At 39.1% G+C, this 23,485-nt stretch overlaps 2 protein-coding genes across 3 annotated transcripts in view; both read left to right on the top strand.

Moving 5' to 3' along the window:
* The window catches only part of LOC117148314 (high affinity cGMP-specific 3',5'-cyclic phosphodiesterase 9A), a 110,036-nt gene extending 98,478 nt beyond the window's left edge, over window positions 1-11,558 (top strand). Inside the window, exons 8-11 of the mRNA XM_033315643.1 lie at window positions 2,826-2,952; window positions 3,020-3,315; window positions 3,391-3,832; window positions 4,451-11,558. Coding sequence (XP_033171534.1) covers window positions 2,826-2,952; window positions 3,020-3,315; window positions 3,391-3,832; window positions 4,451-5,671 — 2,086 coding nt within the window. The 3' untranslated portion in view covers window positions 5,672-11,558. The remainder of the gene's footprint in view (window positions 1-2,825; window positions 2,953-3,019; window positions 3,316-3,390; window positions 3,833-4,450) is intronic.
* Window positions 11,559-12,272: 714 nt separating this feature from the next.
* LOC117148317 lies at window positions 12,273-23,442 on the top strand. Of its 2 annotated transcripts, XM_033315648.1 has the most exons (6): window positions 12,273-12,428; window positions 12,693-12,753; window positions 13,608-14,122; window positions 19,868-20,016; window positions 20,144-20,224; window positions 20,293-23,442. In XM_033315648.1, exons 3-6 carry the CDS (start codon window positions 13,762-13,764, stop codon window positions 20,416-20,418), a joined length of 717 nt encoding a protein of 238 aa, XP_033171539.1. In that variant the 5' UTR covers window positions 12,273-12,428; window positions 12,693-12,753; window positions 13,608-13,761; the 3' UTR covers window positions 20,419-23,442. The 2 variants fall into 2 exon arrangements, with proteins under 2 accessions (XP_033171539.1, XP_033171538.1); XM_033315647.1 differs by lacking the exon at window positions 12,693-12,753.
* Window positions 23,443-23,485: the final 43 nt, after the last annotated feature.

Here is a 23,485-nt window from a genome sequence, read left to right as displayed (position 1 = left end):
TTTGCAATTGTTACAACTTGATTCCGGAGAGCAATGCTCCATTAAGATTGCACTTATGCCAAGTGAGTTTGTATCATTCACTAAATACCACTTTTCATTTTAATTCTGAACTAAAATGAAAATGAACTGACGTGAAAAAGTGAAAACAATAAATACGAACAAATATAGCCGAGATATAATAAATAACATAAAAATCAATTTTCTTAGGTTTTCTATCAAAAAATTTTCAGTTTCCTGAACAGAACATTCGAAATATTGATCCAAATGTGGAATGCCATACCTCGTTGAGTTCGTAATTAAATTTCAAATCAAACTGTGTCCAAAAATTGGACTTCTATTTTTTCGCCATTTTTTGCAAATTTTGATGATGTTACCCCTTACAAAAAATGCGAAAAATGACGGAAAAATGAATTTTCCTAAATTCTTCAAAAAGTGATAGGGATCGTTAGCATTGGTAATTATCTGCTCAAAACAGTTATTCTTTTAGCTTTATGACCATATTTAGCCAAGATATGATAAAAATTCCAATCGGAAATATTCATTTTTTGCAAAAACACATTTCAAAATTTCACTAATAAAATATTCAGTTTTTTGGCCACAACTTTAAAAGTAAGTGTCTCACCATAGAATATCATAGCTCGTTGAGCTCGTTATTAAATTTGCAATCAAACTGTGTTCAAACATGGGAAATTTATTTTTTCGCCATTTTTTGCAAATTTTGATGATGTAACCCCTTACAAAAAATGCGAAAAAATGACCTGAAAATAAATTTTCCTAAATTCTTCAAAAAGTGATAGGGATCGTTAGCATTGGTAATTAGCTGCTCAAAACAGTTATTCTCTTAGCTTTATGACCATATTTAGCCAAGATATGATGAAAATTCCAATCGGAAATATTTTTTTTTGCAAAAACACTTTTTTAAAATTTTACTAATAAAATATTCAGTTTTTTGGCCACAACTTTAAAAGTAAGTGTCTCACCATAGAATATCATAGCTCGTTGAGCTCGTAATTAAATTTGCAATCAAACTGTGTTCAAACATGGGAAATTTATTTTTTCGCCATTTTTTGCAAATTTTGATGATGTAACCCCTTACAAAAAATGCGAAAAAATGACCTGAAAATAAATTTTCCTAAATTCTTCAAAAAGTGATAGGGATCGTTAGCATTGGTAATTAGCTGCTCAAAACAGTTATTCTCTTAGCTTTATGACCATATTTAGCCAAGATATGATGAAAATTCCAATCGGAAATATTTTTTTTTGCAAAAACACTTTTTTAAAATTTCACTAATAAAATATTCAGTTTTTTGGCCACAACTTTAAAAGTAAGTGTCTCACCATAGAATATCATAGCTCGTTGAGCTCGTAATTAAATTTGCAATCAAACTGTGTTCAAACATGGGAAATTTATTTTTTCGCCATTTTTTGCAAATTTTGATGATGTAACCCCTTACAAAAAATGCGAAAAAATGACCTGAAAATAAATTTTCCTAAATTCTTCAAAAAGTGATAGGGATCGTTAGCATTGGTAATTAGCTGCTCAAAACAGTTATTCTCTTAGCTTTATGACCATATTTAGCCAAGATATGATGAAAATTCCAATCGGAAATATTTTTTTTTGCAAAATCACTTTTTTAAAATTTCACTAATAAAATATTCAGTTTTTTGGCCACAACTTTAAAAGTAAGTATCTCACCATAGAATATCATAGCTCGTTGAGCTCGTAATTAAATTTGCAATCAAACTGTGTTCAAACATGGGAAATTTATTTTTTCGCCATTTTTTACAAATTTTGATGATGTAACCCCTTACAAAAAATGCGAAAAAATTACCTGAAAATAAATTTTCCTAAATTCTGCAAAAAGTGATAGGGATAGTTAGCATTGGTAATTAGCTGCTGAAAACAGTTATTCTCTTAGCTTTATGACCATATTTAGCCAAGATATGATGAAAATTCCAATCGGAAATATTTTTTTTTGCAAAAACACTTTTTTAAAATTTTACTAATAAAATATTCAGTTTTTTGGCCACAACTTTAAAAGTAAGTGTCTCACCATAGAATATCATAGCTCGTTGAGCTCGTAATTAAATTTGCAATCAAACTGTGTTCAAACATGGGAAATTTATTTTTTAGCCATTTTTTGCAAATTTTGATGATGTAACCCCTTACAAAAAATGCAAAAAAATGAACTGAAAATAAATTGTCCTAAATTCTTCAAAAAGTGATAGGGATCGTTAGCATTGGTAATTAGCTGCTCAAAACAGTTATTCTTTTAGCTTTATGACCATATTTAGCCACTGTATGATAAAAATTCCAATCGGAAATATTCATTTTTTGCAAAAACACATTTCAAAATTTCACTAATAAAATATTCAGTTTTTTGGCCACAACTTTAAAAGTAAGTGTCTCACCATAGAATATCATAGCTCGTTGAGCTCGTTATTAAATTTGCAATCAAACTGTGTTCAAACATGGGAAATTTAAATTTTTGAAATTTTTTGCAAATTTTGATGATGTTACCCCTTACAAAAAATGCAAAAATTTACCCAAAAATAAGTTTTCCTAAATCCTTCAAAAAGTGATAGTACTGATAAATATCTGCTCAAAACAATTATTCTTTCATCTATATGGCAAATTTTAGCAAAGATATGATGAAAATTCCAATCGGAATTGTTTAATTTATGCAAAAACCATTTTTCAGAATATTTGGCATAAAATAATCTGTTTTTTGCCCAGAACTTTAACAATAATTTGTAAGCAATAATCGGTTTAATAAAAGAACATAAAATGCTAACTACTATTACTATTTTCTTTAATTCTTCAGTAACATTCGCGAGGGCATCATCCGGTGCATTTTGGCCACGGACATGGCCCGTCACAATGAAATCCTCACGCAGTTTATGGAGATAACGCCCATCTTCGACTATAGCAACCGTGCCCACATCAATTTGGTAAGTCGCAGCCACCATATTCACGATGAGAAGGTATTACCTTAGCTTTGGATATATCCTTCCGCAGCTCTGCATGATCCTGATCAAGGTGGCGGACATTTCGAACGAGGCGCGACCCATGGACGTGGCCGAGCCCTGGCTGGACCGCCTGCTCCAGGAGTTCTTTGCCCAGAGTGCCGCCGAGAAGTCCGAGGGATTGCCGGTGACGCCGTTCATGGATCCGGACAAGGTCAGCAAGCCGGGCTCGCAGGTCCGCTTCATCGGACTCGTTCTCCTGCCACTATTCGAGGCCCTAGGCGAACTGGTGCCGGAGCTAACCGAGCTCATCATCATACCCGTGCGCATCGCCCTAGAGTACTACAGGTAACTACTCATTTCTAATGCGAACTTGTGGCACAACATATTGTTTAATTTTCGTATAATCCATTATCTAATCAGGCGCCTCAACGATGCCCAGACAAAAACACGCAAATCGGTGGCGGACAGCAATACGTCTGCAACCTCCGATAGCAACAGCGGCACCATCGATTCCAATGCGGCGATGGTCAGCACTCCGGGCGGCGCCAGCGATAAGCTCAGCCTGGACAAGGGACAGGGCAATTCGCAGGGCTCCGGCGGCGGAGGAGGAGGAGGAGCCGGTGGTGCTGGCGGTGGGACGGGATCTGGATGCGGCGGAGGCGGCAGCAATGCCGCTGGTAGCGTATCGCCACAAATGCCGCGCTCCGGATCGGGGATCAGTGTTAAGTCGCGACGCAGCATTCCATCGCAAAAGTCCGCCTCGAGGACGTCCGTGGATGAGCCCGGAGGAATGGCGGCGGAGCTCCACGATTTGCCGGAGGGCAGCGAGAGCGGTGACTCGGAAACGGCCACCGAAGTTGATGTAAGTGGGCCAGAACTCTCTCACATGTGCACTATTGTGAACAAAATTGAACTACAATTCTATTAACATACTTACGAATAATTTCAAATAATCTTTATTTAATATATTACCCACCTAACGAAATCATTTAAAATATTTTAATATCTTTTCGACTGGCCAACTTCAATTCCTGCGTAGGAACACAAAAAATGTCTGTAAACCTGAAGTGAATATTTTAACGAAATCCAAATGGTATTAAATTTCATTTTTGCCGAAATATATTTAATGAATTCAGTTTGTGTTCTTAGTGTTCATGCCAATGCAAAAAAAAAAAAAAATAAATATATCCTTTTAAAGAAAGTAGACTTTTTTATTTTGCTAAATATTTGTAGGCTTTAATGTGTGTAAAAACGCTTCTATTAAAATCATTAAAAAGTAAAGAGAAATTAATGTAAAGTGTATTACATTTTGTTTTTAAGTTCATTCATTACAAGACTCAACTTTCTCATCGTTTTAAGCTGCGAAATTCCATTAAAAGCTACTTTAAACTGACACGAAGTAAAGAATACGGGTCAAAGTTTGTTTTGTGCACGGCATATAAACTAATCAGACTTTTCCGTTTACATTCGGTTTTTGCAGGTGGCCGAGAAGACGTCCAAGTTCAAGGTGGACACCGAGGGCAGCAGCAACCGGAGCAAGTCCTCGCACTCGACCTCACGGAAGTCCTCCCGCGAGAAGCGTCCCTCGATGATCGGCGAACTGTGCAGCAGTGGCGGTGGCCAGCGGATCCGGAACTCGTACGGCAACATCCACGGCTATCACAGCAATCGCTGTCACTTTGGCAACAATCGGGCGGTCAGCCTGGATCAGTATAGTAGTGCCGGTAACAATCGCCGCCTCTCGGACGGACTGCCGCAGGTGATCTCGGACAGCAATGTTTTCTACGGCCGGCACAATCGGAGCAGCACGGAGACCACTGGCGCCGGCGGTGTGGCTGTTGGCAATCCGCAGGACACCAATGCGAATACCAATCATCCGGTCGGATGTCAGCTGAAGGAGCTATTGGCCCGCACCGAGGCGGAATCGGAGGGTGAGGGCGATGGCAATGACAGAGAGGACAAGAAGATTCCATTGGTCATACCGTCGATGCCGCAGCTGGCCACATCATCGAACGGTAACATATCGCCGACCCTGGTGGTCACCGAGCAAATCCTGCCCAGCAACGGCAGCACACGGAGCAGCGCCAGCAGTGGCCGTGGCGGCTCCGGAGTACCTGGAGGATCGGGTGGCCCTGGGATGCCAGGACCATCGGCCGGTTCTGGAAGTTCCTGGAAATCGAGACTGCGCCAGTTCTCCGATTACTTTAGCTTCAGCTTCGATAAGAGCAACAAGCGCTTCGGCAGCACACGTAGTAGTCCGTGTCCCGGTTCCAATTCCAGTTCGGGACGGACCAACAACAATGCCAATGGATTGGGTGAAAATCAGGACGGATTGGGAGCAGGAGGAGGCATAAAGCCGGGCATGTGCTGCACCACCATCACCAATAGCTCAGGATCCACGGTAAAAGGCGAGACGAGAGGAGGAACCGCAGGCGCAGGCGGCGGAGCTCTGACCACCATGACCACCGGAAATGATGCCCATCAGCGCCATCGCGCCTACAGCCTGGATGTGCCCGGCATGATGAGATACTCCTCCAACGACAGCAGTCGCCATCCCAGCAACAATACGCTTCAGAGTGCGGGTGGCGGTGCTGGCTTGACCACCGGATTAGAGGTCACTGCCCAACGAGTGCCGCCCAGCCTGAGCGTGGAAATGGGCCTGGCCAGCGGCTCATCATCAGAGGCGGGCCCAAAGATTTGACAACAGGGGAGCACCAGGCAGGATGCGGTAGCCATTAGCAAGCGCTACGACGGGGCCGTTGAGCAACAGGAGGTGGAGGAGGAGGAGGAAGAGCAGGAGGACGATGATGAGGGCCGCGAGGAGCACCGCCAGCTGCAGCGGCATCAGCAGCAGCCGGACGCCTCGTCCAGCTGCGAGGTGTCCTCCATGTCGATGACCGTGTGGTCGGCGATTGGTCAGCGTTTGAACGCCCTCGTCTGCCATTGCTGCGAACGCAAATTACCGGAACCAGAAAATGTCTAAGTGGGTGGAAAGGTGGGCCAGGCTTAAGCCACAACCCATCACCACCCATTCAAGATGCAATCAAATGCCCCATCCCCTGCCCTCAATTTTAGCAGCTGGGGGTTCCTTGGCTTTCACAGCCATTGACGACTTTGCCTGGTAGCTTAGGTTTACGTTTAACTCCTAGCAAATTACATTAGGTTTCCACAGATTTTACTCTCTTGTTTTGTTTTTTTTTTTTTTAATTAAATATTATTTTATATTTTTATCTTGTTACCTTTTAAGTATTTTTATTTATGTACATGCGCATACACACACACACAAATATATATACATCTATTATTATTGAACTAATTTGCTGTTGTGTGGGTAGAAAAACTACGAGCTGCATAAACAAATTTGAAAGCATTGCATAACGTTGGTAGTTCGTGAAAGATCATATCAAGCGAGCTAAATGCATTAACGACATTGCCACCGATAATAGTTTACTACTAAGTTAGCATGGCAATGAAAGAGAACTAACTTGGTTAACTTCTTTGATTCTGATGAATACTGTTTTTTGCTGGGAATTCCTTGTTAATAGCTACATGGCAGCATCAATTTTCCGTGCCAGTGAACTCTCAGAAAAACGTCCAGGATTCCAGACACCAAAAAAAAAAGGAAGTTGGGGCCTTCAGTTTCGCTCCCATGCGAAATTCACGTCTAATTACGCAAAACAAATTTGGCCCATTGAAGTGCATGGAACGGGAATACAGCTGCATCGATGTATGCAACAGGCATGGTCGCTGGATTTATCCGATGTATGTAGATTCAGTCCCAGTCGACTTATTCCATTTGCTTCTAGCTCGTTGCTGTTCGCCCGCTTTTTGCCCAATTTTTTTTTTTGTTCGTTTGGTTCGATTTTTGCACGTGGGATGAAAGTCGCTGCAGCGGGATGCCCGCAGGAGCAATGTCCATGGCCAAACGATTGGATTGTGCAGCCGCAGCTGTTGATGTTGCTGTTGCTGCTGCTGCTGCTGCTGTTGCTGCTGCTGCTGCGGGGGCATTGGTGTTGCTGATGACGCTGATGGCAGCACTCAATTAGAAGGCACTGTGGGAGATGCCGTTCTTTCGATTATGCACGATTTTCCGGCAGCAACTCTCAGCTGCTAAATACGTTTCTAAAAATGAGAATCCTTTGGGAGGTGGTGGTGGCCAGCAGACAAAAAAAAACAAATATCAATTTGCATTCGATAATGGAAACACGATTGAGGCCAACTGCATGCATTCACATATCCCAGAAAAATGCAGAGAATATGAAAAACCCAAGTTAATTATAATCAATGTACATTGCTGTATGTAATTATGTTACATATAGTTCAACACACTCTCACACACACACACACACAGGCGAATGCAGAGCAATGCAAAAATGATTGCATACTTTGCAGGGCGAGCTCTGATTGGCGAAGACGAAACTTGAATTCAATTACGATATGGCAACGCAGAGATATATAGAAAAAAAAAGAAAAAGAGCAGATTTAATAAAATATGCACTATGCTGAGGCGAGACCAAGCTGGTCCTTGGATACAGATAAAGCTATATTTACTGAAACAATTAAAAAGAGTTGTATTTTTTTTTTTTTTGAATGTGTGTAATTAAGTGAGCACTTATTGAGCGTTCAATTCGATGAAAGTGTTAAGAGGCATATTTATTCGGTGTACATTTGGATGTCTAGTGAATCGCAGCTAATACTCTTTACTAATTGTGCATTGTAATTGCAAGCTGCAGCATATATGTATGTACCTAGATGTGTACGTGTCATTTTCTCTCTAAGTTTTGTGTACGTTTGTTGTAGTGCGTAAGTAATGAGGTACTAAACATATATGTATATAACATGCATATATATATACATATATATATATATATATATATGTAAACCAGAACGCATCAGTGTATGCCCGGCTAAGTAATTCTCTGCGTGTGGATCTCCGCTCGTTGTGTGTTTTCTGTAGTTAGACTCGAGACTAGCAGCCTAGTTATAAGTTTATCGAATGTATTCGTGTATGTACCTTCCAGTCCCCGCACTTCAAACAGTTTTCTGTTGGTGGCCCTGCGAAGACTGAGCAGGACACTATATATACTACACATGGCGCCCGAGCAGGGACTGCATGGCATGCACCCAGCATCAACTAGCTAAATGGAAATCGAAAACAAGTAAAATCCCTTGGCGGCTAACTCGACTCCTAGATGTAAGACTCTACCTAAACAAACCACTCGAAATTAGCTAACACTTCAAATTGATTTGTTGCCTTATGATACTACAACTACTACTGTACTGCATTACAGCTGTGTGAGTGAGTGGGTGCTCCGCGCCGGAAAACTCCACTTAATTGGTCACAGCGTTTTATATTGTTCATGCCACCAACTTCCCTTGTTTGAATGACAAAACATAAAGACTAAAACTTGAATTTAAACAAAATCAACAACAAAAAAAAATATGAAAAAAAAAAAAACAAAAGAACTTTCCAACAAAACCAACTATACATATAGATACAAATATATATATATACATACATAAATATTTATCTTAAAGATACTACAACTACAAAAATCGTAAAAAAGAACTCTAGGTGTTTTACAAATGCATAAAACAAAAAAATAAATGGCAACTAAACCAAAAAAAACCAAATGTAAGCCATTTCAAGCATAACTAAACTAGTTTAGAGCCCAGGCAAAAAAGATCGCAAAGCAAGCCAGATGTTGGCCAAAACCTAATATGGATGAACAAATTTGACAGGCCGAAAATATTAATGTCCTTGCAATGGATCGTCAGATATCAATAACTAAATCTTTTAAGTCAATTCAAAGTATTTAAAAAATGAGAACCACAAAAAAATGGCTGACAGTTTTTAATGATTGACTTACTTGCTAAATTGCATCAAAAAAATATTTCAATAAGTAAAGACAATAGGTGAATACGCATTAATATAAAACAAATATATAATAGATGTTTACTACTTTGGATCATGTTTTCCCTATAAGTCTTTTTTTTAAGTCCGACTACAATTTTGAAATCATCTCAATTAATAAATTAAGAATTAGATTTTATTAAATTGTTTTCTATGTTGTCAAAATAATACAAAAAGTACACAACAAATAATGCGACAAAACAAAAGAATTGATTTGCCTGTGAGTGTATGACATTAGGATATCAAAATTCTGTTATCGATACGTTTGCCAAAAATTGAACGATTGACAGCTACACTACTTATATAAACAACTCTGATCGAATCGCTAAAGAGCATTGCAGGGGCATTCCTATCGTATTTCGGCAATCACGTAACTATTTAGCGTACTTTTTGGCAGTCAATTAAATGCTTCCCCCTTCCCAGTTGGTTAAATGATATATGGGAGAGATATATCGGATAAGATCCGATAGCGATAGATAGAACAAGTTCCAAAAAACAAATGCTTGTTCGGACCTAATCAAATATTTAGACAAGGATATGAGCAATTTGGACCAACTTGACTAAACCCTTACACTTAACCCTTGATTTCCGAACGAAACCCCTGCAGCTACATATTTATGTATAAATGTATGTGCAAAAAGATTACGGTAGCGATATCGACTACGATAACGATTCAGTATATGTACAAACATAACACACACGCAGACACACCGACACGGACACAGATACAAATACAAATACAGAAGTCTTAGTATGCAGTTCAACGTATGTAACAATCTCGTAGGTCTAAACCATAACTACCTGTCGACTTACCGATCTAGATTGAGATCAACAATATCAGCTTAAAAACGAAGAGCGGATTAGAAGAGCACCTATTTAGGAACAGTGGGAATGGAACAAGAGAAACGCGAGGAAACGGAAAAGGAACCGCATGCATCTTACTTTATACTTTTCTACGTGACTTACAACTCGAGCCGGAGACGACAAACAACTAGAAAACTAAAAATAAACTTCCTAAACGGTTTCCACAAGAACACAAGCCTATCACACGCCCTAAAATCCACGCACACAAACGCAGCTTTGTCAATGAGAAAATTTCTTCCAAAAGAATAAGAAGAAATCAAACCGTTTCAAAGTTGGTCCTACAATCAGCTCAGTGTGACCTTTCACTCCGACGATGTGACCAAGTGTACATCTGATTCAAATGCGAACAACTTTCTGGCTTGATTGTAAACAATTTCTTGATTATTTCGCAATATTTTGACCTTAGAACTCATTGACACTGTCTGTCGACTAATCAAATGTCCAGGCAAGGCATCCAACCACCGATAATGGACCACACCCTGCACCAGATAGATAACCCGTAATAACCCGAACCCAACTGCTTAACCCTTGAAAGCCTTGACCGCCATCTAAACTTGGTAAAAAGCGTTACTGCTACAAAACAAAAATGCAACATATAAATGTGTAATTACTAGTGACCCTCCTGAAAAACTGACAAAGCCTTTACTCCAAGAAAACACACACAAAAAATACGAAGACTACAATTTTACTATACAAGAACAAGCGAATCGAGATCTTTAAGCGAAATTTTAAGAAGAAAGTAAGAGAGATCCTTGAACAGCATTCTTCGGCAGGCCGAAGTTTAGATGCTCTTTCAATGCCCACACACATATGAACTAAGGAAAGATCTATTATATATACATATAAGCCTGGCCGCTTGCTCTTCAGTGTACTGGAACGGTTTTTTTTTCACCTCCCATGTTGCAAGACTTTTTAAAAGTGAATAGAACCAGAAAAAAAACGGAAGTACTGGAGATACCCTTGCTAGATAGCGAAAACCCATAAAGATCCTCAAAAACTATCATTTGCAGGGGCATCAACAAGTTATATAGTATATTTTCAAATTTTATGTCAATGAATAGAAATGGATATATACATACACATATATATACACGCATACCAAATAGAATCATAAATATATACATACAAATAGTTATAATTTGTAAGTAACAACAGAGATCAGATCGCCAGCAAGCCCCATACCTTAAGGATATTTCTTCACACAAATACGAAATACGGCAGACACACATCCCAAAAGTAGTTGAATTCTTTACGATGATCGAGTAATAGGGATCGGGCAATATTATCTCAGCAGAAGAGCAAGAATTGAGTGTAAATTAAACAAATTCAAGAACTAAAACAAATATCCCTCACCATTCAAAGGCAAAAGTTATACAGTTCATGCAAGAGATAGACAGACAAACATACATATATGGAAACAAACCAAAGAGCATGAGGAAAACAAAGTGCTGAGCTAAATTCGATGTGAAGTAATAGTTATTATATATATACATACACACCTATATACAAGCCTAAAAACATTTAGATGTAAAAAGCTCTTGGCACCCCCCTAAATAAATGAATCAAATATCGCTGAGTCACCCACACAGAAAAGTCAACATGGGTATACAACTAATAAATCAGCTAAGAAACGAGAAATTCAATGAAACTTTTCCGAAAATGCATTTAAATGGTAAACAAATATTTAAATGAGATAACTCAACTTGTATTTAACACTTAGTTATGTCCAACTCAGATTAATGGCATACAAGACAACTACATACAGAAAAAAGTAAACACACAGAGACAGACAGACCGCGATACCAAAGGACTACTCAAGGACACACCAATACCAATAGAAGAACCTACGAGACAAACACGAACACACGGACACACTCACACACACAAGTATTTTTGTGTAAAAGTATAAAACAGAAAATATGAACTAATGAATGAATATGAAATATATTGAAATAAAATCATTTCCAAACTACTTATTAAAAAATGTTCTGTACGCTTTTATTGGGACAAAGAGCTGAGTGAGGCTACATATTTTCAAAATATTAATCTTTTTAGTGTTATAATTTATAATTAAACGCTTGAAATAATTTCATTTATACAACAAATTCATCTATTTCAAGTGTATAAATTGTATTTGAATGATTACTTATAAGTAAGCCATTAGATTCACATTTTTATATAATTTAAATGTAATCCGTGGCGGGATTATTTCTCTTTGAAAGCTAATGTTATGACTGGTGCTGTTTCTGAGCTAAGCTGTTTAGCTTTTGCAAAAGCTCAAGCCCGCCTTGAAACCGGAATCAAATTATATGTTTAATTCAGAACGAAAAAGCTGTTGGCTGGTTCGAAAGAACACTAAGAACGTTTTGCAAAAGCTAAGAACCCCTTCGAATCGAACAAAAGCTTGCAGCATGTTGTGTTGCAAAGAAATGTTGCTGTTGGGAGACGTCGATGTTGCTATAAAGCGGAGCCGATGTTGCTGCTGCCCAACGCCAGCAACATTTGTTGGGGCGCAGCCTCGACGACGCCGTCAGTTGGCTCTTGACTCTCGCACGCTGCAGTCGGTGGCTCTGGCCGGAATCAGAACCGGAATCGGAATCGGTATCGGAATCGCAATCCGAATCGGAATCGGAATCGGAATCTTGCCCGGATTGCACAGCGGACTGGGAGTGAGAGAGTGGTTCGTCACACTTGCAGTTGCAGCAGCAGCAGCAGCAGTAGTGGCAGCAGCAAAAATCAACAAAAGGCAACACAAAAGACGGTGGGCAAAAAGCAATCAGCAAACAGTCGGTTGTAAAAAGGACTCGCAAAATAGGAAAATCGTGGCAAGGGGCGAGGGGGGGGATTTGGTGTGTAGGCTAGCTGCTTGCCACTGCTGCTCGCTGGCTGGGAAATTCGTGCTGTGTTTTGTTTTCACATTTCCCTTCATTTTTTTTTTTTCAAGTATTTTTAGTGCTTGCGTGCGAAATTTTGTTGGTGTCAAAGTTAAACAATTTACGTGAGATGTAAGTAGCAGAGCCTTGAAAAGAGCAAAAATAGCCTAAAAAAAGGAAATAGAAAAGGGAAAATCAATGCGGGTACGCGTGTGTGTGTATGTGTGTGTGTGTATGAGTGTGTGTTTGTAAGAAAATCCATAAAACGGCGTGAAGTGAAACTCGAACTTGTCGCTCTCTTTTGGCGCACAGGACATGCAAATAATAAATTACACGATTCGAATTAAACGCTGTGTGTATGTGGGTGTGTTTGTGTGCGCTTTTCTGTTTTTGGCAGCCGCAAAGAGCCAAAATATGTGGTAAAAAAATGAAAATGCCAGAATGAAGCCCCAAGAAGCTTTGTAAACAAGCAATTCGGCTGCCAAACACGGAACTGCCGAACAGCTGATGCGCCGCCCAACCACCCCCAAAAAACGCAAAAACACACACACACACGCGCGCAAAGAGGCAGAGGTGAAATTGCTGCCAAAAACTGTCTGTCGACACAATGCAGAGAAACTTTTTGGCCAACAGAACAGTGGGCAAAACTTGAAGACCCGTCTGCTGATATAATGTAAACACTAGAGCACGGTATTTTATATATTTAACGAACAAAATCCACTAAATTCAATCAAAAATCTCTGAGGCACACAATTATAAATATAATAAATGCAGCCAAATATTCGATCTATCAATAAATGAGTCTAAAAGGAATTGCCTTCATTCAAACACTTTGATTTTGAATATTTTTTTACCATTTTCAAATAATATAAAACTTACATTTAAGCCACTGTATAGCCACATGAAATTGATTAAGTTTCCAATAATATATCACCTTTTCCCACACACCGAAACACTCACACACACACACACGCGCGCACACAAAGTGCAAGGACAGGCCAAGAAGAAGCAGCAGTACAGAAAAGGATAATTGCAACAGCAAGCATAAGAAGTAAGCCAGGCAACTGCAACAGCAACATTTGCTGCAAGTGCAGCTCCCACAGCCGTCGCCGCCGCCAAGTTCAAAATCAACGCCTGACAATGACAAAGGCAGCAGCAGCAGCAGCAGCAGCAGCAACAGCAACAACAGCAGCAACACCAATCAAAACAGCAGCAGCAGAAGCTGAAGCGGCAGCAGCAGCAACCAAAGCAATAACAATCAATGGGCCCCAAACGACATGGCGACGTCAACAAGGCTGCACAACAGCAACAACAGCTGAAACACGAAACATGCAGCAGCAAAAGCAAATGCAACAGCAACAATCGTACTTGCAACGCCTAAAGGCGGCCAGTCGACTGGGGGCGTGGCCGCCACCAATGACGTCGCTGTGGCTGCCAACTGACTATCTCGCCCAGCTGATTTTGGCCCTATGCCTGCTGGGCTGCCTCAGCCCCTTTACAGGTAATTAGCATTTAATTTGTAGCACTCTAAATCAGGAACATAATCGGGGTGGATCCGCATAACACTTGCCAGATGTTTGTCTATATATTTGAATATTTAAGGGGTTGTATGCACTGCTTATCAACAATGCTCTGTCACCAGTGCGTATGAGTGATATATTTGACTGTATCACGTATCCGACACGTATGCCCAAGGCAGAAGCAACTATGGTCCACCCTAATGAACACATTTACATTTCCTCGTTAGCAGCGCTTCTTCGTCTTCCTCTGCTCGCACAGCAAAATCGAATCAGTTTTAATGCCCTCTAATGACGCGATTATCCAGGAATAACATTTGCGTTTCGCAGAAAATGAATTTTGTTGTAGGAAGCTACAGCAAAAAAAGAAAAAAAAGAAAAAAAAGAGGAAATGAAACTGTCAGAAATGCTCCCATAACAATGTCAGCCTGCCTTCGCTTGAATATTTTCCCTTTTTTCCTGCGAAATTTGCATATATCGAAGGTTGCAAACACAACCAACACTCCAATTTCTAAGGCGCCGGTGAGTCGGCAATAAATCTGCCTATTACAGTGTATATTCGGCCAAAGAGATTCCCAGTTATTCAAAATCAATAATGCAGTTGCCTTAATGTCAGCACTAAAAGTCAATTTGTTATGTATTTAAATGAGAAAAAAACTCTTGAAATCTCTTAAGTTCCAAAATCAATTATTCAGCTGTCTTAATGTAAGCGCATTTGTTAACTACAAGCAACATAACTCTCTTGTGTTCTTCAATCAATAATTTTGCTAGCCACAAAAAGCAAAACACATATAATAGCTGTAAAGGCCAGCTGATCAATAATTTAGCTTGCCAAAAATAAGCAAGTTAATAATTCATTTCTATGAGCAGGCGAAATGCCCAAAAAAGGCAAAATAAATAAGAAATATTAAATATTAGAATATATATTCAGGGTCAGTTACTATATATCTAGAAGTACACCATGGTCATCGAAGCGAATGCCCACTGTACCCCACCTAGCTAGTGCTCAATCAAATTTGATGATTCTGTTTTTCTTTTATGTGCCAGTCGGAGCCGAGCCATAAACAATTGCCAGCGGAATGAGAAAAGTCTTGAGATTGCCAGAAAGGGTACAAATGCAGTGGGAAAAAGGGAAAGTTCGGAATACTACAATCTTAGGCATTTTCCATATTATTCCATAATATTTCTTTTGAGCCACTGAATTTTTTCTAGCCGTGTATGTGTTTCTTTCTATTGAGCCGTTTGAGTTGTTAGTAAGTTGGCTACAACCTTGACTTTGCACATGCAACGAACACGACGGTTTTAACCCTCTCTTTCGAACCGCAGAAACCACTTTGGTTACACACAATTTGAATGTTAGAACAGAGAAGGCTTAGAAGAATGGAAGAAACTGGAACATGTGGCTGGTGGCTCTCAAGTGCTGATGGTTAACTCAAGTGAGATTGATATCGAACGATATAGCCCATCAATCATGAGGCTTTCTATGGCATTTTTTCGATAACAGTGTCTAATTAATTACATGATGGCCATTGTGGACGTCAATGGGTTAAGATGAGCACAGCTGTGAGAAGCAGTGGTTAAAAATATATTGAGAAATTGCTGAAAAAATGCATGTAATCCTTCATAGTAGACTTAATTTAAACACTTTCAATTCTTCTCTTTTGATACCAAGTATCGCAATTGTTCTACTTAATAAATATATATATATATATATGTCGTGAAAGGTATATATTTAAGTACACTTATGTGCCATCTTACATAAAGTGCATTGCGTTTGAGCTAATTACAGCGCCTACAAAGAGTGGTGCTCGTTTACTTTTTCCTTCGTGATGGCGATGGTGGTGCAATCAATCGACCGTTGAGTGGTGACAAGAGTTGCTTGGTTGGTTTGGCTTGGTTGCTCCATCGCGAGATGGCATCGCCTTCGCCAAACGGGTGATTATGGTCAACGATGCAATCGGCTGGCCAATCGATCCACTCAATGGCTAATCTGGAACTAAATCGCGTAGTCACAGGGTCATCCGATGGACCCCCATCCTTGGCACTCCAAATCAACATAAGGGATGCTCCATGAAATTTTAACTGCAAGTGCAGTCATCTGACAAGAGCACGAGCATTTATGGCAGTTTGAACGTTTAAAATCAAATAAAAATATAAATGCGACAGTGCTTAACTGCCAGTGCTTTATTGAGCATGTGAAGTTATAAATGTTACAGAAAAAATAGCTGTAATAAACTGTAAATCGATAGGAATGTGAAAATCATACTCCACAATTTATATAAGTAATACTTTATTGAACTTTGCAATACAAATTTACTATTATTTTCACAAGTATTATATATGATAGATTTTTCTACTTCGTCATTTATTTATGCCTAGTTTAACATAGATTTTTAATTTGAATTCATAAGCCCACGTGCCTTAGTCTTAAACTCTACGTTCAAGCTGTCCACTGGGCACATTACGCATACGACACGTTGACAGGCGGACAGAAAGTGACATTAGAGAAGGCAAAACAAAAATGTAAAGAGGGCGTTGCAAGCGGGTGGTGTCGACGTGACCCGGCTAATTACACAGCACCATGGCATTCAAAATGGTTTTATAATCTGCGCTTCCGTTAGCAAATCGCCAGTCGCGAATTGGCCAAAACAAATGTCGGCAAACATAAAACAAACATTGTTCATATAAAATAAAACAATTAATGTGCATATGTACATATACCTTAACGTATTCAAAATCCTACCTATACATATCATTCAAAATAGTTTAGTTTTTACCACATAAAATGATTGTTTGTATTGAAGATTAATTAGTTTTGTTGCATGTTTTGTTTTCTGTGCATAGAGTGGCGAATGAGAGTCGCAGCAAAGCAGGCAGCAAAAGTGGAAAACTTGATGGTTGCACTCACTCAACGATGCCACCGTGACCCTGCCACTTTGCCAGCCCCTTGCCAATCCGGCTTTCCACCGATTTTCCTCCGCTTTTCATTCCTTTCCATTCCCTTGCTGTGCTTAGGCATTTATGAACTGCTTCGACACAAGGCTACTGCAACTGTGGCAGTGCATTGCGTTTAATTTTTTTCTTTTTTTTTTGCTGGAAAAGAGGCTCATTGTTGTTGGCCAGGCAGCATTTTGAATTGGCCACGAGTGGGAAAAGCGGAAAATCCTTTTAAGCATTCTTCTTGTCAAGTTCGGGAAAGTGGCGTGTGGCGTTTGACATTGAAAGTTAACTTCCCACATATCCGCTGAGCTAAGCTGCTTTAAATTAAATAATACAACAGATAGACAAAAAGTATATATATGGTTCAAATGCAAACTAAACTAAAGCATTTTGCATAGAAAATAAACATATACATAAATTAAGCCAAATTGTGGGGCAATTGAAACCGAATTGAGCACTGAGTGCACTCACTTGCATCTCCCTCAATTAACTCGTGTCCCAAGGACTTTAATTATTTGGAATAGCCGTTAAATGCACTGCTAATTCATCTAATTGCAACTTGTCACGAAGTTTCCAGTTGCCTACTTAGTGCGGAAAACGAGGTGTGTGTGTGACTGCGCTTGAAATTGATTTTCACTGAAAATAGCACAAAGGACTAGACCAATTTAAGCGCATTTCGTTTGAATTTCCCCCCCGAAAAGAGGAAAATATACACACACACCCACTTCCACAGGATGCCTGTGAAGAGCTGAGGGGCACCTTGTGAAATGTCACAACAAAAGCTATTTATAAGTGAGCCGCGGCCCTGGACGCATCCCAAAAAAACCCCAAATGACCCCAAACCCCAAAGAGATGCCACCATAACCGTCCACCGGACTCTCAACGCCTGGGTCAGGTGGAAATGAGAAAACGCCAGGCATTAAAATGTAATAAACATAATTGTAAAATAATGCTGGCACTGTTACAAAATGCATTTCCCAGTGCCGAAGACAAACAGAACACTTAAAAAAAATATACAGCCCAAATATGAACTAAATCTGTTTCTTACACATTTTAGAAACAAAATTAGACTGCCGGCATGTTTTTAATTAAGTTTTTTCTTTTTCACCCCTAAGTTGTTAATTAGCAGCTTTTAGAAACGTTTAAAGGACCTCCCACAGTTTTCCTCTGGCTTTGCGAATTTCCGAACACTGTTTCGTGCGATTTTCTCCCAGTATGTGGCATCCGCTGAGAAGGGCGAAGGTTAAACACAGAGTGGGTGAAGGGAGTGGGAGTGGAATGCGGGGTGGTGGCCTGCTAAACTTTGACCCAGGACACAGCTAAATTGTTTGGGCGACAGCTGGCGCACGAAAGTTGAACGCTTGCTTTTAATTATTCAGCGATCTTAAAAAAAGAACTGCGACGAAGGTGCGAAGAAATGCGGGAAGGAAAATGGAAGTAAAGAGAAAGCTGCCAAGGAAAGCGGAGAAAAACCCGGCATGAGCAAAAGCACGTGCACCAGCGAACTTTCGCTGCAATGGCGGAAAATCGTGGCAATTGGGAGAGTGGAAAGTAGGAGGAAAATGCGAAAAGGATGAAAGAACGAAAGGACGATGCAGGGCAAACAAACAAAGTGAACAAACGACTGCAGCTTCCGCCCAAATGCCGCCACCCATTTTCCTTCCCCGAATTTAACAATGCCGCAACTTCCACCAAAAAGTGTAAAAAAAAACTAGCAAGCCGAAAAATCGCCCGAGACACAGTAAAAGAAAAAAAGTGTTGACTAACGCAATGCAAGTAATCATTGTCGATTTGGAATATTCTTCAAAGAACACGGTCTTCAAATGCTCAATTTTATAATATATATTTAAAACCAAAATCTAGAAAGAGTTAACAACAGACCCAACTTATTATTAATCCTGTATCTCAACGGCGTTTTCCAAGTTTCAATTGTAGCATGCCACCCGATTGTTGCAAGTGTAGTATGCGACCCATTAAAGACCGCATCCGCAATTTGTGGTGTTGCGGTCGAACCTGCCACCTTCGAATCGGCAACAAATGCCCAGCAACGCCTACGTCACTTGCAACAATTCCACCTTCATGTGCAGAAATGTTGGCTGCAGCAATGTTGCAGAGCTTTTGAGTCCGCGGTCAAAAGCTAACACAGTGACCCCCTCCTTGGCAGCCTGGTGACCCCATCATACACCCCACAGATATGTGTAGCTGCCAGCTGTCTGTCCCCACAAATGTCCAACTGTCAGTGGCACTGTCCCATTGTTGCACCCTGAAATTACATTCTAACATCGGGTATTTATTTTCCTAATGAAGAGGGTAAACACTTTTGCGAATCTATAAAGTGCGCAGGCATTCAAATTGAAAATTAAAGCTACGGGGTTTCGATATTTGAACTTAACTAAAAATATAGCTACATTTATAAGATAAAATTTTAGCTGCATCTATAAGTTTTTCATATCTTCAAAATACTTAGCTACAATTCGACTCAGCGATTCATTCATGAAAGTAACAGGCATGTCAATTAGTTATTCAATCGTCTTCGTTTAACTAACTGACAATCGAAATCAGTTCAATGGCAAACGGCGCACAAAACACGTATTATCTGGCTTTCGATTTGATTCCGAATTGGCATTTACGTAACCCCGGTTCAAATGAATTGATAGCCGCTGATCCGCGGACGAGCCGGATTAAAGTGGAGCATTCTCAGCTTAGCTGGCACGCACACAGATACTCAGATAGTTTCTCAGATAGTCGAAACTATTTAAATAACCAACTGATTGTTTTTGATTCAACAGCTGCACTCGAGGAGGACTGTGTTGACTTTCAGGGCAACAAGGTGAACCACGGAATGCTCTATGTGCCTGGACCAGGAGTCTGTAGCCTCTGCGTCTGCTATCACTCCGAACCACTCTGGTGCAAGGCCATCTACTGTGATCCGCCCTACGTGAGTTACGCCCACCCAGCATTAGTATATAACTTAAATAACTCATAGTGAACTTGCAACTTAAGTCAAATAGATGTTAATAGCATTTATAGATTAAAGCTAACTTCCATCTTATTCTCCCCATTAGTTTTGCAAAAACTTTCGAGTTGGCGAGCGTTGCTGTGAGTTCGAGTGCTTGGATCCGCCCGGCGAGGACAAACTGTACCAGGTAGGTGGATGCCTGAAATATGAAAAGATGCGCCCAAATTCATACGTGATATTCCCTTTTGACGACAGGAACGCATGCGAAAGAGGGCCGAGATACTGGCCGGGAACAGTACAGCCTCGAATGTGCAACTCGCCCCGATTGCCATGTCCACCATAATGCTGGGATTCCTGGGCAACAGCTTCCTGAACTTATAACTTGAAGTCAAATAGCAAGAGATGGAGATCAATGCAAGGCGAAGCTAAATCACAACATCCTCATTTTTTGTTGCTCCTAAAGCGTAGGACACTCTATACCCAAAAATTATTACAGTGTAATAAGCAAAGCTAAAGAAACAACCGGGCCACGTATCTGTGGCAATATGTCTGAGCCACAATTGAATGGATGCAAAGATGCAAAGATGCAAAGATGCAAAGATGTAAAGATGCATAGATGCATCGATGCGTAGGTTTTCACTTATATCCCCAGACTTATAATAGGTACAATAATAATTTCAACGGACGTGGAACAGGAACAGCTAGGGCATGGAAAGTCGCCCCAATTGCAGAACATTTTCGAGTACTTTCAATGTGATCCGAATCCGAAACCGAATCCAAATCGAATCGGTAGAGCCAGCAGATATAGCATATATACATTTACATCTACCTAAGTATAGATGAGTAAGCAACACCAAGAAACCAGAACAAACTCATCAAGCGAACGTATAAGACAGTCTCTAGCTCCTAAGACTCTATAGTAAAAGAAATATATATATATATATAATATATATACAAAGATATATGGACATCTATGTAAGCGTATTGTATATAAGAGTATATAGCTCTATGTACCGGATCAAAAATTGTTGATTAGTGTTTAGCTAACTGAATGAGGGCAACTTCTTCTAGGAAGATAGGTTTTTTTTAAATCCAATAAAAATGTTCACCATAAGTCGCCGTAGGACACTATACACCACAGTTCACCACATTAGTTACGGCTCCTAGTATAAATATTTTTTGGAGCTGTCAATGCAATATTTTTTATGCTAGTTTCTACGCAAGAAGAAATGCAAAATTATATAAAAGCTAGAACGGAATCGTTAGAAACGATAGTAACATTGGCATTATTGAAATGCGTAAGCTTGGCAGCTCTACTTTCTTTCTAATCACCAAACACGTTAAATACTTATATAAATGGCGGTAAGGACAGACCGACGAAGAATCTCGATCTTAGTAAAGGGTAGTAAATTACACATACATATCTTGGCAACATTTTTTCCCAAAGTATTATAACAGACACGGTCACGAATGAATCATTAACTCTTGCATTGGTGCTAATTTTATCGTAGGCTAAAATAAAATTAAAATCACACACACTCCTCACATCGCACATCCCACACCTCCTCCAATCATATTGAATCAAATTCTATATATCAATTTAGGTAATGTAATCGAAAGCAAAACAAAGAGTAGTTAACCAATTAAAAGTAATTGACCCAATGTTTCGTGTAAGACATTTGCCTAAGGTAAATCCGTTAACGATATAATAATAAATAATAATAACAGTAACTAAAGAAAACCAACCAAACCAGGTTCTAATTTTCCCATTTGGATAAATCAAGCGCAAAATCAGCGGAAAACAAAATAAAGATTCGGCAAAGCTTAGTAGACATGTAGGAAAATCCCTTCAAGAAGAATAGATCTCGTTTCAACTTTAGGCTAATGACTCTGAAGCCATCTCCGTCTCTTTCTATATAGTAAATATATAAAAAATCTATGAATGTAGCAAATAAATCTAGAGATATAGCAGGACCAGCAGGAAAAACATGAAATTGTAATGGAGTCGATGAAAATCAATATATGTGACTGGGTTTCGCAATCCAGAGAGAAGAAGTTGGTCAAATTTTTTCCACTTGACAGCACATCAAAGCAAATTAAATTTAACAATAAATATATAAAATGCGGGATATCCGAGAAAAACGTGGAGTACGGCTGTGAAATTATGTTTGCTTTAAAATGCATAAACGCAACTGTAAATATTAAATGATCACTAAAGTATATAGGCCATAATATGGTAAAAACTATTCAGATCAAATAGAGATGGAAATTCGAGAAAAGTGAAATGAAGCTCAGCGAGACAGGAAATTCGATGGAAGAAAGAATAACTAATTAACTGAATGTACAATTCAATATGCCACAACATCTGACCAATTATGATCCATAACAGATAATATATATATATACAAACAGATATGTATACATACATCAATCCAAGTATCTGATAAGAATAATGACAAATTTTAATTAAGCCAGATCGGAAAAGCAACAGATGATGACAATGAAAATGAGAATGAGATTGAGAATGGCAGATTCGAAGCGCGCTTAACAAATTTTTAACATAGACTCAACTAACAAATGCAAATTGGCTTTAATTAACAACTAATAACAAACAAAAATCACACGAATAATGATTATAACCCAGAGTTGATATTGAAAAAAGTATTTGTGTTGTTTTCGATCGATTTTAGTTCTAGATAGCAGTGTTGTGAAACAACCGAAAAACTTTTTCCTAAGCTTAAGCGCTTTGCCATTTGCAGGAACCCAAAGATCCTCGAGAAAATGTTTTTTATAACCGATGAAGTGGGCTACAGGCAGGATATAAAGCTCACCGGATTCCGATATCTGGAATACAAATCGAAATGACAGTTTTTAAAATATTCCTTCAGTTTAATACGATCTATGCATGAATTCCTAAAACAAAAAATAACTAAACCGTTTCAACACTGGCAAATTGAAAGGGAGAGACACAGAGCGAAAAAGATAGAGATAGCATAACTAATTTATGCTTTGGGCTATATATCCTGCCTTCCAGACTGGAAATTATTAATCTTTATTACTGATATTAATTATTGTAGAGCAGGAAATATTTTACAATTCTTAAACCTTACCAAACCAAATCCAAAAACGCAAACAAAACTATTAAACTTGACAATTTTTAATGTAATCGAAAACAAAGTTATAACAAGAATGTCTAATGCGAAAACTTCAAGCAAATACAAAAACTTATTAATTAAAATAAAAACAAAGCAACAAATGTCATAAAATGTTAACCGATAATTTCGCAAAAGAGGCAAATCCAAAATCATGTACGCATACCGTAATATAATAATAATATTAATTCTAATACCAGGAAAATTTTAACAAAAATATACAAATATTTTCACAATAGCTTAAAATAACAGTACTTGTGTTGTTTTTTGGGGCATACTCGTATAATAAAACTATA

Source organism: Drosophila mauritiana, chromosome X (assembly GCF_004382145.1).
Source record: "Drosophila mauritiana strain mau12 chromosome X, ASM438214v1, whole genome shotgun sequence".
Lineage (NCBI taxonomy): Eukaryota > Metazoa > Arthropoda > Insecta > Diptera > Drosophilidae > Drosophila > Drosophila mauritiana.
This window is presented reverse-complemented; position numbering and strand designations above follow the sequence as displayed.